The 17,986-nt window shown below is 41.5% G+C and overlaps 1 protein-coding gene across 5 annotated transcripts in view; it reads right to left on the reverse strand.

The window, feature by feature from the left end:
• Positions 1–4,571: 4,571 nt before the first annotated feature.
• ZBTB46 (zinc finger and BTB domain containing 46) overlaps positions 4,572–17,986 on the reverse strand; it is a 109,933-nt gene continuing 96,518 nt past the window's right edge. For all 5 annotated transcript variants that reach the window (XM_043526588.1, XM_037877205.2, XM_043526586.1 and 2 more), the window contains one exon: positions 4,572–10,144. In XM_043526588.1, the coding sequence (XP_043382523.1) occupies positions 9,755–10,144 (390 nt within the window). In that variant the 3' untranslated portion in view covers positions 4,572–9,754. The remainder of the gene's footprint in view (positions 10,145–17,986) is intronic.

The following is a 17,986-nucleotide window of genomic DNA, read 5'->3' on the forward strand; positions in this document are numbered from 1 at the left end:
GGACAAATGCAGTTTTGCCAAAAAAGTGGGGCACAGAGGACCGTTGGGGGAGGGGGGATGGGCAAGTGGCAGCATCGGAGGGAGGGCTAGGGAGAGCGGCTTGGGCCAAGCCAGCCGTGCATGGGCAGGCACAGAGGACCGTTGGGGGGGGGGGCAAGCGGCAGCATCGGAGGGAGGGCTAGGGAGAGCGGCTTGGGCCAAGCCAGCCGTGCACGGGCAGGCAGCAGGGGGGTCTTGAGCCAGACCCATGCAGGTGGTAGTGGGTAGATGGGGCCTTTGGGTCAGCCCCATGTGGGTGGCTTGGGCTGACTGGGTGGCAGCAGGGCCTTGTGCCAACCTCACGTGTGGGGAGAGGAAGGGCGGGGGGCCCTCAGGCCAAACCCGTGCCAGCAGAAGGCAGGGAGGGCAGGCTCATGTGTGTAGGGGGGAAGCTGGGGGCTGCAGGCTTGCCCTGTGCTCTGTCCTGTTTTCCCTTTGGGAAAATAATGTCACCCTTCGCAGTTGGAGCATTGGTGATGGCGGGTGAACAGGATCCTGCCAAGACCTTGTGAGAGCAAACGGGTGGTGGTTGGGGGATATTCATCCTGCCCCCGTCTCAGGCTGCTCATTCCCTCCGTGTCCCAGTGTATACCACAATGCGAGCCTGAGGCAGCTATGCTGAAGCAGTGATGGCGTGCAAGCGGCCAGGTGAGCAGCTAGGCATGACAGGAGACAGCTGCCCATGGTTGAGTGGGGAAAGGGATGGGGGTGAATGCCTGGTTGGGCATGGGCCCCGGCCAGATGGGCCCAGCAGTGCAGCATGCTCTACCCATTTGTTCCCTTACACCGTCACTGCATCGAGGGCTGCACTCCTGCCAAAGCCCCAGTCATCTGTGCATGTGGCGGCCGCGAGACCCAGGGTACTGCTCACTCCAGCAGCAGGATGTTGGGCCACTCTGCACCATCTGTTCATTCCACGTAGGAGATTCTGTATTTCCCCCCAGCTACTGCAGCGTGAGGACTCCTCTCCCTCGGCCCACTTCCACCACCCTGAAGCTGGAGCAGCAGCAGCCAAATCTACTAGAGAGCGGCGGGTACCTCTACGCCAGGTTACTAAGGGTTCAGCTCGAAGGACGAGCTGGTGGGGTTCTTGCGCATTTTACCTACTGTGTGTATTCTATCTAGATGGGGTCAGGGTATGTGTGTCCCGTACAGGAGGGAACACACTTCACAGCAATAATGAGCGGGCAAAACCTAGCCCCAAATGTATTTGAAGACAGACTTGCAGGCACTGTACCGTCACTTCCTTTGCTTGCTCAGGGTGTTATCCATGTTTTGTTAGATTAGAGCCACTTTTTAACATACAATAAGATGCTTACCAGCTTTAAAATGTACCAAACCACACTTCCGAATCCAGGAAGTGGAGGAGAACTGGTCCTTGAAATTATACTGACATGAAAAAGGGTAAAGTCTACTCTAGACTATGTTAGTGTAACCCTTCTGCCAGGAGTAGTCAGCAGCACAAATAACCAATTCAAATATCTAGGGGTTCCTTTTAGAATTAAACAAATACCAGCTTAAGCCCCTTCCCAGAAACCTGGGAAAACTAAATGCCTGCCCTGGGCATCTTTAACAGGCAATACTTCCCCACTCGCAAGCACGGAGTGTGAGTAGGAAACAAGGAAAACTGTATTCATGGAAAAGGGGATGCAGAATCAGGAACAGTAATAACATGTGTGCGTACGTATAAAATAAATCACCCACGCCCATGGTATCTTTGGCAGACGTTCAGCTCAGTTCCCAAAAGGCTGGTGTGTTACAGGATAAGAAAATGTCCCTTTAACAATTTCTATCCCCTTCTCCTTCTTCCGTTACACCCTCTCATTGTTGATTTGTTGTCACAGTCACCTTCCCCCTCTGCTACTGCACTCCACTCATCATTGATTATCCCTGGTTAGCAAAGTCCAGAATTCAGCAGGCCTATCTCCAACCCCTAGGGGAAACACTATGCAGTCTGGTCCTGAGTCTTCATCATTTAATTCAACTGTGATAATTTCAGTATAGTAGGGAACAAACTTGCCCTTTTGGTTTCTGTCCATATTTCACTATCCAGCCATAGCAGACAGAGGATTGGTTAGGGTGACCCCCCACCCAGGGCACATTTGGTGTAGTTCTTTTGCCTTCTGTCACCCAGCAAGGATAACAACATTTCATTATCCTTTCACCCAAAAAACAATTTTCACCACCACCACTAAAACTTTCACATAACAAAAATGCAAATGAGGCCTGGCTAATTCAGTCTCTTCTCCCCGTTCACCAGTAGATGGCAGCAGAGAGCTCTTTACCCTGCGGCGCTTCTGCCCATCTGGCCTTCCCAAGCAGCTCTGGGCCACTTTCCACCGCTCACCGATCGAGGGTAGCAGCAAGTGCCTGGCGCTCTAAACTCCAGGCTACAGGTCTCACAACTACATGAAGAATGTTTCGGCTGTAAACCCAAGTCCCCAGCATTTAGGGAATGCTAGATTTACAACTGCCCATGCCCCCTTAATCCAGACTCCACGTCCATCCGTCCTGTCCATGAGAGCAGTGGTTCTTAACCAGGGGTCACAGGCCCCCTGGAGGGCTGCGAGCAGGTTTTGGCAGGGCCAGCACTAGACTTTCTGGGGCCCAGGGCAGAAAGCCGAAGCCCCGCCGCGTGGGGTTGAAGCCCAGGCCCGAAGCCCCACACCACCCAGAGCTGAAGCTGAAGCCGAAGCCTAAGCAATGTAGCTTTGCCCCTGTGGCACGAGGCCCCAGGCAATTGCCCTGCTTGCTACCGCGTAGCACTGGCCCTGGCTTTTCTATGCAGAAAACCAGTTGTTGAGACACAGGTGGGCCGTGGAGTTTTTATAGCATGTTGGGGGGAGGGGAGGCCTCAAAGTAAAAGGGTGAGAAGCCCTAGAGGCGGCAGGGTTCCTGTGGGAAAAACAGCACGTAATTACAGACTGCACCACAATGCACGTACACGAGGGGGCCAGACTGAGGTTGCCCATGTTGCCTTAACTCTGGCATTCCCTAACTTTTGAGCTCCAGGCCTGGCTCTTGGCTTTGGGGCGCTCCAGGCTGGCGCTGCAGGAGACGATTTCTGTGCAGCACCTACAGTGCGGGGGAAAGACTGACCCACGTGGTGATGGAAGAGTGACCTGCAAGTCTCACTGCGGGGAAGGCGGGCCCATGAGGAAACCTGGGTGGGAGGCAACGTTTAAGGACTCCAAAGGGAACAGGCTAAGGGGATAGGGAGCCTCAGTGCCGTGGAGCCACCCCTGTCCCTCCCGGCCAGCACTGCCCAGAAACAGCAGCTGCCACCACCCCGGGTAGCATGGAGGATGGCGACAGCTTTCCTGGCCTTCATGCCAGTGCCACAGTGGCAGCCTGTGGCCAGGAGGAATCACTACAGGGGACTGAATTCCTAACAGCCTGTGACGGGTGCATGAGAGAGAATTTGGTTGGAGGTGGAACAAGCTCCTTGGGGGTGATCGAAAAGAAAAGGCCACACGAAGATCTGCATTTGCTTGCTTCCTCCCCTTTAAATTTACAAGATTTTCAGGCTCCTGTCAGACATTCTTCCTTGCTCCCCCAGTATGGGACCTCCCTGTTTGAGAAAGCCTGTTCTGAGAACAGCAATCTCTGGGCATAACACAAAGGTCACGGGGATCCCTCCAAACACGCTCATGAAGCACGGGTTTTAAAGCCAGATTTAGATATAATAATATGGAGCTATACCTACCTCACAGAACTGAAAGAGACCTTGCAGCGTCATCAAATCCAGTCCCCTGCCTTCACAGCAGGACCAAGTACCGTCCCTTATTTTTGCCCCAGATCCCTAAATGGCCCCCTCAAGGATTGAACTCACAATCCTGGGTGTAGCAGGCCAACGCTCAAACCACTGAGCTATCCCTCCCTCTCCTCTCACCTTTTCCCATAGCTTAGTCTAGTACAAAGGCACATAACTAGGAGTAATGGCATGGGAATTACAAAAGGGAGGCCTTTTACTTATGATATTAAGGAAAACTTCCCAAGAGGTGGAATGGCTTCGTTTGGGACATTTCAAACTAGACTTGTCAAACAGTCATAAATGTACAGCTGGAAACCCGTTCCTACATCAGTGGGGAGATGAGTTGGGTTACCCCCAGAATTTCTATTACAATTTTTGAATGAGGCCTGAGGAAAAATGGTTTTCAGTTTAGTAAGAAAATCTAAGCTAAGGAAAATGTCCATCAAAATGTAGACATTTTAAAGAAAACTTCAAGCCAGAGCAGCTCAGTCGGGCTCCAGATCCACTGACAGGAAAAAAGGAGCTTGAGGAAGAAGGGATACATGCTTCTGTATAAATCTCCCTGAATGAGCTGTACTTAACATGGTTCCCTCTTATTCCAAAATGAATAGTTCTGATACTCAGGTGGGCTTCAACAGGCTGTCTCCGTGGAGATAATTTAATTTAACATGGGAAAAGGTCATTCAAGATTCTGAACCAAACTCTCTCAAGTGATATTCTGGGACTCCTGGACATCTATCATGTCTCAATCAGTGTGTAAAAAAACCAAGACAATGTGTTTTAGCAGCAATTTCCCAATTTATTGAAACTGATTGATTTTTGCAAGTATGTCTAAGCTAATCCCATCACATAAAGTAATCATAATCAACAGGCATACCTTTGGCATGCCTAGGCAGACAAGAAACTGTGAGATCAACTAGAAAATAAGGTAATATTTACCTGAACTACATTTACAGAAAATCAGTACAACACACAGTCATGTTCTCCCACTGACTTCTGATTACTAAAATCTCCCCACCTCCCCAAAATATTAAACACATCTCCAATACAAACACAGGTTTATAATAATTAATATAAAGTCAGTATAATATAGAATATTCCCAGCAAAAAAAAATAGTCAACAATCTTCAAACACTGTCTTGGTGGGTTTTTTATTTTTAGTTTTATTTTTGTAGACAGGTTTAAAGCATGTTGAAAAATAAATATATATGAAAGCATACACACAGCACTCTTACTATGCAGAAATTCTAAAAAAGGCAGAAATCCAAAACACAATATAGAATCTAAAAATAAAAAGAACCATTAAGTATGGCTTTCTCAAGAGTTGCACATGTCACAGAATGAGCTAAAATAAGATTATCTTTCATAATATTGCAAAAAATTCCAGTTTTTGCATTTTCTTGGAGTTTTTTTTTTTTTTTTTTTTAAAAGGATGATGTGCAAAATTGGAAGCATTAAGGTGGATCTTTTTCACACAGGTGCCTATTCAAAGATGGCAGTGTTCTGACCCAATGCTCTACTGCAAATTGAGAGTCAAAATATACAACTTTGTCAGGAACAAGAGTTTGACACATAACCCAAAGTAATAAATTCCCAAACATACATATATATAAAAAGTCAACTGAATGCGATTTTCACTTTGGAGTTGCAGAACATTTAAAGGCATAATTCAAGATACAAAACATAAAATGGGACCTAATGCTAAAGTAGGCTTCCTTTTGATAAGAAAATATTCCTTTAATAGTCCAAACACTATTTGTTTTTAAAAAGAGCCAGTCACTTCGAAAACCTTCATGAGACATGTCCTACTTCTCATCTCCCTGCAAAATCATTCTGTATCTTTGTGAGGTTTTATGGTGACCTTAAACTTTAATATATAAAGAAACAATACTTAAATATATATAAATTAGGATTTTTGTTTAAATGACTTTTTGAAAGAAACAAAAGGTGGACAGGAAGGAGAAGCCAAGAACCTAAGTTGCCTGTATTGTTCAAGAAAGCTTTTAATGCAGTATTTTACAAAGGTCTAACTTACTGCATCATTTAGCATTCTTTAGGTATTTATTCTGAGCTGCATAGATAGGTATATAAAACTGAAGAAATGCATTCAATCATTGAACTGCATGAGAAGTTAGCAAAGCTGTATTTGAGATGCTCTTTGTAGTCCTGGCCCCATTTTATATATAAAAAAGATGAGAATAATAAAGAGATTCAGGGTACAGTGATCACACATTACATATAAAATTTTTTTAAAAATTACACACATTTCCACTGAGATCAAATGTTTTTTCATTAAGGGAGTTCTTTTCTGAAACTAAATCTGCATTTTATTTATTTATTTATTTATGTATTTAAAGAAAATGAAATTTAAAAAGGGAACCTCAGTAAAATATACAAATTCCTGAAGGGAAATAGAAGAGTGGATGCTAAAGATTATTTGAGCTAGTGTTGGATAGAACAACATTTAGGCAGAATTTCTTTACACAGAAGAGCAAAGAGAAATTTATATAGGCAGCAAATTACACAAGTCTCTGGACACAGAAAAATGTGAGATATGGTTGGTAAACTCTAAACTGGCGCTCCAAATTTAGAAAGTCAAACACCTGCGCGCAGTTGTGCATTTGCTGACGTCTTTGTGGGACTGGGCCTGGGGATGGACCTGGAAATTGCTGGTCTCTTTCCATGCTTAATTTCCTGTTTTCAAATCTGATTTCTTTTAATTTTTACATAGATTATCCCTGCAGTTAAACACAGTGCAGCTTCAGATTTCAGTTTATAACATAGAAGCAAAGTAACTGGTAAAGTTGTATAGAGAGCCCCCCTTTCCATCTGATGGAAAGCATCACCGTTTTCAAACTCACTTTCTTTCAAAAATAAAATCCCATGTCTCTCCCCCATAGGGTGTGAAAGTTTAAAAAGCAATTCCTGAAAGGTTTTTAATTTCCAAATCTGCACACCTCCATCAAAAACAAAGCACTTAAAAGTATACATCACATATTAGAATGATTTATTTGGTATATATATTTATTTAGTGTAAGTTAGTAATATAGACGTATGCGCTATATTATAATTTTAACATTATAACAAGTTAACTTTTTGTGGGTTTCTCTTCTTTTTTTGCATCCTCAGTTTGAAGAGCACAGAAGTGGCACTGGTAGAAAACATTTATGAAAGCCATTTGGCTTATTGTCCACCATTTTAAAAAAAGGAAAAGAAAAAGGCAATATAAAATATTTCCAAATAAAACACAAAATAAAGCTAAGCACCCCAAAATATTAATACAAAATCAAGTTCGCCCAAAAGGGGGCAGGGAGAAGGGAAAAAGTCAATTCAGGATCAATACCTTTTGTTTCTCCCTAAAACATACTAGCTGAAGATAGTGAATTTGTATAGTGAAGTCAGGGTGGACGAAAAGTGGAATGTAGAAACTGAAGGTTTGTGGTTTCGGGGTTTTTTTTTTTTTTCCTTTCTCTATTTTTAAATAGATTTAATATATAAAAAGCCAAGCTACAGTTTTCTTTAAAGTACTGTATGTATTTGTCTACATGTAACAAGTGATTGCTGGAAGTCTAGGGAAAAAAATTAATATTTACAGAATAAATGGCAATAAATCCACAGCCTGCATATCTGATAGGTGAAAGCAGTCAAGTTCATGAAACAGTGGCCTGGTTTTATAATCAACCCAGAGTGGACACAACTGCTGATTTCTTTTGCATTTAGAAAAAGGGATATAAAAAGGTCCAATCTTAAAATATTGGGGGGGTTTTAAACATAGTTATAGGGCTTTATAACAAGCTAAAATGCAAAAACAGCTTTTTACAGTTTCATAAAAATGGTTTTATATGACCTCCCACACTATTCCTTGAATATTTAAAGAATCTGGTTGCCCATTTTTGTCAGGTAACTTTCTCAATCCTAAACATTAGCAGCACGTAGACAAGTGATCATAGAGCTTTGCTTTGAGCTAACAATAGATTTAAGACCATGGATTGACTTAGAAAAACATTTTTCCAAATTACTGACAAGTACCAAACTTGAACAGCAACAATTCTGGTGCTTATGCACAATGTGAAAGTATAAACCATTGTGAGTGGAGTCCCAAAATTTGGGGAGGAAGAAAACATGCATAGGAAAATTGGGGAGATTTTGGTTTTTTTCCTTTTCAAGAAACTGAAGACAACTGCAGAGAAAGGAATAAAATACATAACAATGGTGATATGACCCTTCAAAGAGAGCAATGCCTAAATGTCCAACTATTCTAGGTAGCCAGGTGGGTAGGTTCCTGCATTATCACACTTCACTGGGAAGAGATTCCTGGCACCAAAGAGTTGAAAAACCTAAAGATTTGATTACTTGGATTTTGTACAGTAAAATCTGCTTTTATTTTACTCCCTGGGTAGAACCATGCTTTCCATTTTTTAAAATTAAACTGCAAGGACTTATATTGTTTTCCCACAAGAAAGTACCTTTCCCACAATTGGGGGGAAAATAGCACCTTTTAATAATTTGGCTTCCTAGATTTAACTGGTTGCCTCTTGGTCTTGTTTGTGGCAGGTTTCAAGACCACCATTAATCATACAGGTTGTATAAAAATCTGCTCCATAGCAAGAAAACAGTGAGGTCTTCAGCTTTTTTTTTTTTTTTTTTTAAGCACCAAAAGCATAAAGGTGAAAGGTTCAGCAGAAGCTTTTATTATGAGCAGGACACTTTCATTGAGTTTTTTATTTAAATGTTGTCATAGGAAGGCAGCAGTGGCCAATATGAACCGAACTATTTGGAACACACCCATGTAAACTCTACTGTATAAGAAAGTGGAGATGCTCTAGTGGAGAAATATGGTTCTCTAAAAGGGAAGGTTTACTTACTTGGAACCAACAAAGGAAGTTTTACTTAGTCAGTTAAACATACGGACTACACCTACAAAGTAAGTAGGAATGTTTCAACTTGGCAAGGATGAATATAACAATTTGGGAAAAATCTTGACTTCAGAGCCAGGATTTCTCCCCTAGTTCCTTGAGTTATCACAATTTGTAATTCATTTTGCTAAATGACTTGTATTTACTAAAATTTGCATATAAATACGAAAAAGGCAGTTAGTTGACACCTAAGGAAGAAAGGTGACAACTTTCATGTAAACCAAGCAACTGGGTACTAAACTCTATGCGTCTTTTATAGCAAAAGAAATCTTATGGAAACACCAACACTCATTTCAGATAATAGAACTAAACAAGGTTGGAAAACTGGATACTGTTAAGATGCCAGTGGGCCCAAGTAATTTCACGATCTTTAACCTGATGGACTATTTGGGAGTTAAGATCCCATGTTACGAAAGGGGTTCTTAAGGCTGCAGCCTGAATTGCTGTTTGATCTAACAGGCTCCATAAAAAAAACCATACATTAAAAAAATTAAATATTTAAATTAATTCTTTGCGAAAGGCTTGGGTTATATGGAGAAGCCCTCAAACACACAGGTCAGTTTATTTACATGATACTAGTTTGTAAGTAAGTCCACTGCTGCTGTGAATTTAGAACAAACAAAACTTTTAAAAAAACCAGTGGTTTGGGACACAAAACCTCCCTGGTATTTAATTCAGGGTGGGGAAGGTTTATAAAAGGAACACATGCTTTACACTGTCTCCTAGTCTCTCTCTCCCCCCTCACAGTGCTCACATCTTCAGAAACTCTAAGTCACTTGCATGCAATCTGATTTGCTCCCACAGAGAGGCAAAGACAGACAATCATATTTTTCCATGTGGGAGAAGGGGAAGGGGATGTAACTGATGCCACTAAAAGTGACACTTACTAATACAGTATCTGAATGGTACAGATAAAGGACTTGTTTGTTTAAAAAAACCACAAACAACTCTTTTGCACACATGGACAACAACAAGGCTACTTAGTTTTTCCCAGCACACTCTGTCTTCCCTCCCTCCCCCTACAAACAAAATCTTCCCCATTTCCCTAAGAAATCCAAGTAAAATCCTTGTCATTTTCTCCAGAGTTCTCTTGCTCCTGTGGAGAGTCGACATCTTCTTTGTCATCTTCTAGAATCACATCATCTTGTGAAATTCCTACATCATCTTTCCATTTTATATCATCATCATCCCCCATCTCTTCATCTCCCTCCACTTTCATGTCATCTGGATCCTCCATGTACTGGCCTTCACCAGGATACAATTCATCTGGAGAACCTTCTCCTCCATTCTGATCTAAGTGGCCTGTTATGCCTCGACCAGAGCAATCGGCACAAACTCCATGGCGGCGGGAACCATGCTTAATTCCCACGCTGGCTGCAGACATGAACACTCTGTTGCACACTTTGCATACATATTTTTTATCTTTACTGTGGACCTAGGGAAGGAAAAAATAGAAAAAAATTAAGGCAAGGAAGATGACGCAGAGAATTGCAAATGTGGTCCAAGAAAGAAGAGATGCTTTCCATTTTGCTGTAAAGGGAAAAAAATAATGTAGCCTGTAACTGTCACTGGCTGGTATTTCGAACAGAAATGATGGGTCCCAGGTATGACTTTTATCCACTATATTTCTACTAATATTAGTAGGAAGGTATTTTACAATGCAATGGAAAATCCTTTTTTTGAAACACCTCTGACTGCGAAACCAATCATTTCAGCCTAAACCTCCTTGCTTCTATTGGTCTACATTTACCACAGGGAACTAGAGTGCACACATTCCTAAAATTCCTACTACATTTTGAAAGTCTCATACTATCTTAAAATAGCTGTCACCAGATGCTAGTTAAAAGCTACCCAGAAATATGTCTCAAAGATACAACAAGAATTTCAGTGTGTGCTATCGGTCAGACAAAGGAACGCTCTACCTTAGGAACATTTTCACTGGTGGTGTAACCATGTCAGTGTAGTTACATGGTGCAAACTGCTAATCTAGCTGCACTGCACTGAAGTAAAGTAAGGTTTACTTTGGCAATTAACCATATTAAGTCGTGCCTTTGCAAACCCTGTCTTGGACTGGTGCAGTGCATCTGTGTGAGAGGTGTACCCAGCTTTAGCTGCAGTGACACAATTACATTGATTAAGTTTTTCAAAAATGTTCCCAATGCAGACAGGCTCAAAGGTGGTAATTTATCAACAGGTGTCAGGATATTGTAATGCATGAGTTTAGCAGTCTGCATTCCATCGTTATCACCATCACCACAGGCTAAAGAATAAAAATCTAATCAATGTACTCACTTTAAAACAAAACAAAAAACCAAACCACCTTCTAATGTACATCAGCTTCAAAATTTGTGTCTACTTTGACAGCTGAAGAAGGTTTATCACAGAAGTTTCTGTTTCTTGAAAAAGTCACACAGCATTGTGTGTCTGAACATGGCATTATGCACAGCTATTACAGTTACAGAGTACGAGCAGCAGTGGAAAAGTAATCTGCAGAATTTATTCAGAGGGAGAACATTGTTCTAACTGACCCAAACGTCACAGTATAATAACCAGAACTAAATACTTGAAGAGTTTGTGCGTTTAAACACAGCTCCATACAAAGTACGCTAATACACGTAATCTCTGCCTTAGTGCATTTTCACTTTAGGCAAAGCAAGGGAGCCTATTTACTCATTAAACTCATTTGCTACACTCCACTCCTAAAGAAAAGAACGTATCAGTGGGGTCAGGATTACTGACCTCTACTTCAGTGGAGTCACACCAAAAATAATCTGGCACACGCACACATGCTTTTAAAGGTTCTTTCTGTTAAGATGTTACAATGCCAAGAGGTCTCTGGAAACAGCATTCAAATTGATTGTGACTGTCTATTCTTTGAATTGATGGGCCTACCATGTCCACCAGAGAAAAGATGTTTTCTGTTTGAGGGCTCCAAGGCAATTAAAACTATGCTAGCTATGCCACAAAGTTATAGTAAGGAACTGATGAACAAACCCTAAATTAAAAGCTAGACTTTGACCTGACAATCTGAGTTTAGAACACATGCTTCCTCACATTGAAGTCAGGTGGTGAGTTGGCTTTTCCACACAAAAAAGGAGATAGGAGGACAGATATTAATGCAGCCCAACTTTCATTAGGCATAACTTGATCCAAAGTTTTTGCATGACTAAATCTGAAATTAATCTGAAACCAGTCAGGAAATGTGCCGCATAGAAAATGCCATAGAAAGATAAAACAAATAAACAGGTCAATATAGAGCTGTGCCATAAGTCACCTTTGAAAGGAGATGGCAGCCTTGCAGCTGAGGCACTGGTCTGGGATTCAGATCTGGGGTTAATTCCCAAATCTGCGGCAGACTGCCTGGGTGAGCTCAGACAATCCACTTCATCCTTGTGCCTAAATTACCCGTCGGCAAAATGGGGATACTACCTATTTCCTTTCTCCCACCCTTCATCTGCTCTGTCTGCTTCGACTGTAAGAGTAGGTGAAGTCGGTCAGTTTCTTCTCTCTCCAAATACCTTTAATTCAGCTGGGTAACCAATAAGGAAATTGAATATTCTAGTTGTAAGCACTCCGATTAGCCTATGATCGGAATAGGAGCATAGGAATTGCCATAGAACAACTGGTTTGGCTTCAGATCCAGGAAATGTAGATCTTCTGTGACTCAGTTAAAAATGTGTTTAATTGACCTTCTTTCTGAGTAAAAAAATGTTTTCACGTTGATGAGCCCAAATGCCTTTGGGAGCAAGGAAGTGGAGCCAGCACCACGAGAGCTGCCAGCAGACAATTAGAAAGTGGTCCATGGTCCTCAGCCAACATTTTCCCAAGGGGTCTCAACTTCCCAAGATGTGATTATGCTTGTCCTTGCTACAAGTTTTTGGGCCACCATGTCCCCCTTTTAGTAGATACACCTTATATGCAACTATGTCAAGAGCACACACAGTATATGGGCAGTGCCTCCCCATATCCCCATGCTGTCTACTGATTCAGTTACTGTGTTTCTAACCTTTCTGTTTGCTCACTTTACTCTCCTTTTCTGTGTGCTTCTTTTTTATACACCTCCTGTGACTCCCATTCCTCCTTTTTCCTGTCCATTTTTATTAGTTTTTGCTCTCTTGGTTTTTTCTCTCCCTTCCCCTTGTCCCCATTGCCTATTCCATCAATGACCAGAAAGCTACGCTGCTTGTGATGGAGGTGAATATTTACTGCTTTCATGTGGCCGAGACACCTGTTCTCACAACTGAGCTGTGTGTTGCGAGGGGCGACACACACAGATTGGACCAGCAAACTGCTTCCTGAACCTGCACTCCCCAGCCATGAGCTGTATCTCTTAGCAGCTTTATGAGGGCCCATCACAGGGCCAGAAAGGCTGCCCATTTCTTTACCCCTAGCAGTATGTTTGCAGTGATAAATTGGTCCTGCTTTAACTGCTCCGTTGCTCTTCTCATGTGGCACCTTACCCAAGTCGGGAAACCTAACATAATCCATAAGTGTTGCTAAACAGAATGACTAGAGTCTGTTCAAACAACCTAACTCTGAGACTAGGAGTATTGTGTTCTTGATACTCCCAGCTGCCTTGAACTTTGAGAAACAGAAATCATCAGAGAGCTTAGTGCCCTCCGGAGTGGAGCGCTTGACTATTACAAAGTTAATGTGAGGAAGTGTTGCTCTTAGATATAAAGATTCGAGAGAATTTTTTGTTGAGTCTGGTGTTACATTCCCAGTTTCTGTCTGCTCAAATGCCTTAGTGGTGGTCAAATGCATTACAGGGGATGGGAATTATTCAGGAAACCCTTTTTCTTTGAGCTGAGACAGGAAATTACATATATTTGGGGATTCAAACTTGGATGTCAGTAGTCACAGTTCTCAATCCTGCCAGCACAGCATCATCTCCTGCAGGTAGCAAGAGTGTGGGCACTTCACCCACTCTCGTGTGCATTTAGCCATGGTACCAGCTGTGTTGGTTACAGACAATTCATTTAGAAAGCACCGAAAGAAGAAAAAAGTCTGCTATGTACACTTGATTTGTGCTACAAGAATTCTTACTTTCAACTGAAATTAATTGATTTCCGGCTGTCTGTTTTTATTAATTATTTATATCACCTGGGGACCCCAAACTGGTTGTTATAGTGCCTGGGTCCCCAACCAAACTTGGGGCTACGCTGTTTTAGCTGTTGCACAAATATATAATGAGAGGCTGTGTCCCTTCCTCAAAGATCTTACAGTCGAAGCAGACAGAGCAGATGAAGGGTGGGAGAAAGGAAATAGGTAGTATCCCCATTTTGCCGACGGGTAATTTAGGCACAAGGATGAAGTGGATTGTCTGAGCTCACCCAGGCAGTCTGCCGCAGATTTGGGAATTAACCCCAGATCTGAATCCCAGACCAGTGCCTCAGCTGCAAGGCTGCCATCTCCTTTCAAAGGTGACTTATGGCACAGCTCTATATTGACCTGTCTGTTTGTTTTATCTTTCTATGGCATTTTCTATGCGGCACATTTCCTGACTGGTTTCAGATTAATTTCAGATTTAGTCATGCAAAAACTTTGGATCAAGTTATGCCTAATGAAAGTTGGGCTGCATTAATATCTGTCCTCCTATCTCCTTTTTTGTGTGGAAAAGCCAACTCACCACCACCTGACTTCAATGTGAGGAAGCATGTGTTCTAAACTCAGATTGTCAGGTCAAAGTCTAGCTTTTAATTTAGGGTTTTTTCATCAGTTCCTTACTATAACTGAAGAAAAGTTAGGGCTTCTCTACACTTACCGGGGGATAGATGACTGCCGATCACTCTCCCGTTGACATTGCATCGGTGAACCCCGCAGTAAGTAGATCTAAGTATGTCACCTTCAGCTACGTTATTCACGTAGCTGAAGTTGCATAACTTAGATCGATCTCCCCCTGTAATGTAGGGTTCTTGAAAACTATTTGAAATACTATTGGATGTATTACCATACGTATATGAAGCAAACTCTTTTTTAAAAAAAGTTGGATAGTAGACCCATCCTAAAGAAGGGATCTTAAAAGCGATTTAAAATGATCTATGCTGTATCCATGTATGCCATTCTGTGTTACTGAAAAGATTTTCAGGAATCAAAACATTAACAACATCTCAGGAGATGGCAAAATAGGTAGATGAGGGGAGGTCCTCAGGGCCAAGAGAGCCCGAAGTGACACAATATGCACCAAAATGAACCGTAACTTCAAACAGAAGTCCAGGAGCCCAAACTTTTAAATGATTCTCCCCTCCTCCCCGCTCCTTTTCTACATTTGATAGTCCAACTGGAATACTCAAAGTGACCCACACAACTGGATTTTGCCATCAAAACATACTATTTCCATTCCCCCAGTTAACTCAAAAAGATGTACTATCTAAAACAAAAGCATGTATGCTGTTTGTCTTCAGTGGTTGAAAATGACCACTTTCATGGTAGACAGACCCTATTCTTATTGTATTTGATAATAAGGATATTCACCAATATTTCAAAGGGGAATAACTGCCCTGGCTGCAATTGCACCAAATCCTAGTGTAAAAAAGAAAAATATTCCACCCCGAACTATAAAGATCCAGGGAACCAGCTGGCATGACAAGGTGTCTACAACAGCAAAATTAACAACAGACCTTGAAACCTTTGTGTCTACAGGGGACAGAGCCGGCTGCTTGGATGTGCCTATTGAACACCAGAAGACTAACACCCAAAGGAAATAATAAAGGGACATCTCAAGGAGCAGTTGGTCCCAAGGCCAGATGGCTGGGCACTCATCCGAATGGACACATACTTATGGAAGGAAGTAAAAGATGGTGGGGTTTTAGATACCATAGCAACTGATACCATAAGCCCCTTGATCATTCTGGTTTAAGTGGTATGGGCTAACTGCCACCTTGTATATAAACACCACCACTTGGCAAGCTAAGACATGACACTGGCATCTGCTGTAGGCAGGCAACTGCCTACCAGCTGACTGCATACAACTCTTCCCAGAAAAAGGAACTGAACATTGTTTCAGAATGCACGTGTGAACAAAACAAGCTGAATTCACAATGTAGTATCTACATTAAAAATGTCAGTTTATATTTTTAAAAAGCTATAGCTTGTACAAGGAGTTGGGTGCTCAGCAACAAGGGAAGCTGTTATTTTTCCCTCACAAAGCCACTAGATTTAAGTAATTTCTGGTCACTATGGACACTGCAACTAGCAGGGGTCAGAAAATTTTTAGCAAAAACAGGGACAACCCAAAGGGAAAAACAAAACAAAAAACCCAACAGCAAACAGCAGATCAATACTTTTTGCTGAAGCCATTTAGAAATATTTGATTATAGGGCTACACATTTTCCTTGCAAGGTGGACATCCATTTTTGGATACACAATGTGCATTGCAACTTCAAGGAAAGCGAGTGGTGATGTAACGTTAACTGATACATTATCCATTGGTTACTTTTGCTATTACATCTAGGCCCTCCAAAGTAAATGGTCATTTAAAAATAAAATAAATGAACCTTATTTAGAATATGTATTTCTCAATACACATCTGTAAATCAAATAGAAGAAAGGAAATAACAAAGAGATATTTGCCAACTCAGGTCGTGTGTGTGTTTTTCAGAAGCACAGCTGTTGATCTAATTCCTCTTTAGATAGAAATCACACGGGCAAAACTAACTTTTTATAGACAGTGTTTTAAAGGGACAATATCAGATTTAAAACAATATTTTTAAAAATTAATGTCCTTACCTATGTTAACGTTGCATACATTACTAAAACTAGAATCTGTGCTGTTCACACATTTTGTATTTCTCTCAACCTGGACAATGAAAATATATCTGTCATTTTTGTTTCTAGTTAATTTCACTTTCAGCTTCTTATGCTGTAACGCAATGGAAAAGTATCTGAGAAGCAAGGAATGCAGGGAAAATCTTATTTGCTTAAAAAACTTGCTCTGGATTTTAACAAGATACCGCATAGAAACATTTCTACAGACCTGAGGTTATGTAAAAGCTTTAACAAACAAAACAAAACACATTTTTAAAACAAAAAATTGGGCTAAACATAAGCTAACCCAGGCCCTTTAAACCTTGCACATTGATTGAGGAACTGAAAGAAGCAAAGGCTTTGCTGGTTTAAACACATTTCCTTTTCTCTACTTCAACTTTTTACTCTGAGATGTATGTCTGGGAGTTATTTTTATAACAGGTGCAGTTTGCATTTGATGCACAACAACATTCATCTCCACAGTTCTACCTGCAAACTGGCACTAAGAAGCATAAACGTCTGACATATCAGGAAAATAAAGTCACAAGACAAATAAGCACAAGGAACAAGATTCCACGGGTTTCCCTCCCCATATTCACACAATCCCCAACCACACAACCCCCAGTCACACAACCCCCAACACCTCCCCATAACTGAAGATCAAGATACTGATTGAACTAGTAGCCTGTGGAAAGTGATGCTGTGCTAAACTGGAAAAAAAAATCCGATGAACATAAACCTATCCATTTTCTGGAGTCTTATACACAATCTTCCCCTGTAGGGCTCTCACTTTGGTGAAAATACTCAGTCAGTGGGTTCCTCTGTAGAGATTTTTGTCAGTAAACTTGATGGGTCCATATTGTAACATCCAAAAAGCAAAGTGAACCTACCTAGTGCTTCTTCATAGAAGGAACAATGGTCTGAACCGAAATAAATCATGATTTTTAATTTATTTTAATTGTCATTTTCACTGTCCAGTTCGGGGCACCACCACGCGTTAGGGAAGATGTGGATAAACTGGAGAGACTCCAAAGGAGAGCAACAAAAATGTTAAAAGGTTTAGAAAACCTGACCTATGATGAAAGGTTAGAAAAACTGGACATGTTTAGTTGTGAGAAAAGGAGATTGAGGGGGAACCTGATAAGCTTCATGTTAAGGGCTGTGCTAAAGAGGACAAGTGATCAACTGTTTTCCATGTTCACTGAAGGTATGACAAGAAGTAAATCGTTAATCTATAGTAAGGGAGATTTAGGTAAGATATTAGGATAAGCTTCCTAACTATAAATGTAGTTAAATTATGGAATAGGCTTCCAAGGGAGGTTGTGGAATCCTCGTCATTGAAGGTTTTTAAGAACAGGTTGGACAGACACTTGTCAGAGACAGTCTAGGTTTACTTGGTCCTGACTCAGGCTGGACTTGACCTCTCGAGGTCCCTTGCAGTCCAACATTTCTATGATTGTTAACCCAACCTTTATCAGTTTCATTATAAATCAGTTAAACTCTTTGGAATAACTTCGATAACATAAGTAGT

Source organism: Chelonia mydas, chromosome 13 (assembly GCF_015237465.2).
Source record: "Chelonia mydas isolate rCheMyd1 chromosome 13, rCheMyd1.pri.v2, whole genome shotgun sequence".
Lineage (NCBI taxonomy): Eukaryota > Metazoa > Chordata > Testudines > Cheloniidae > Chelonia > Chelonia mydas.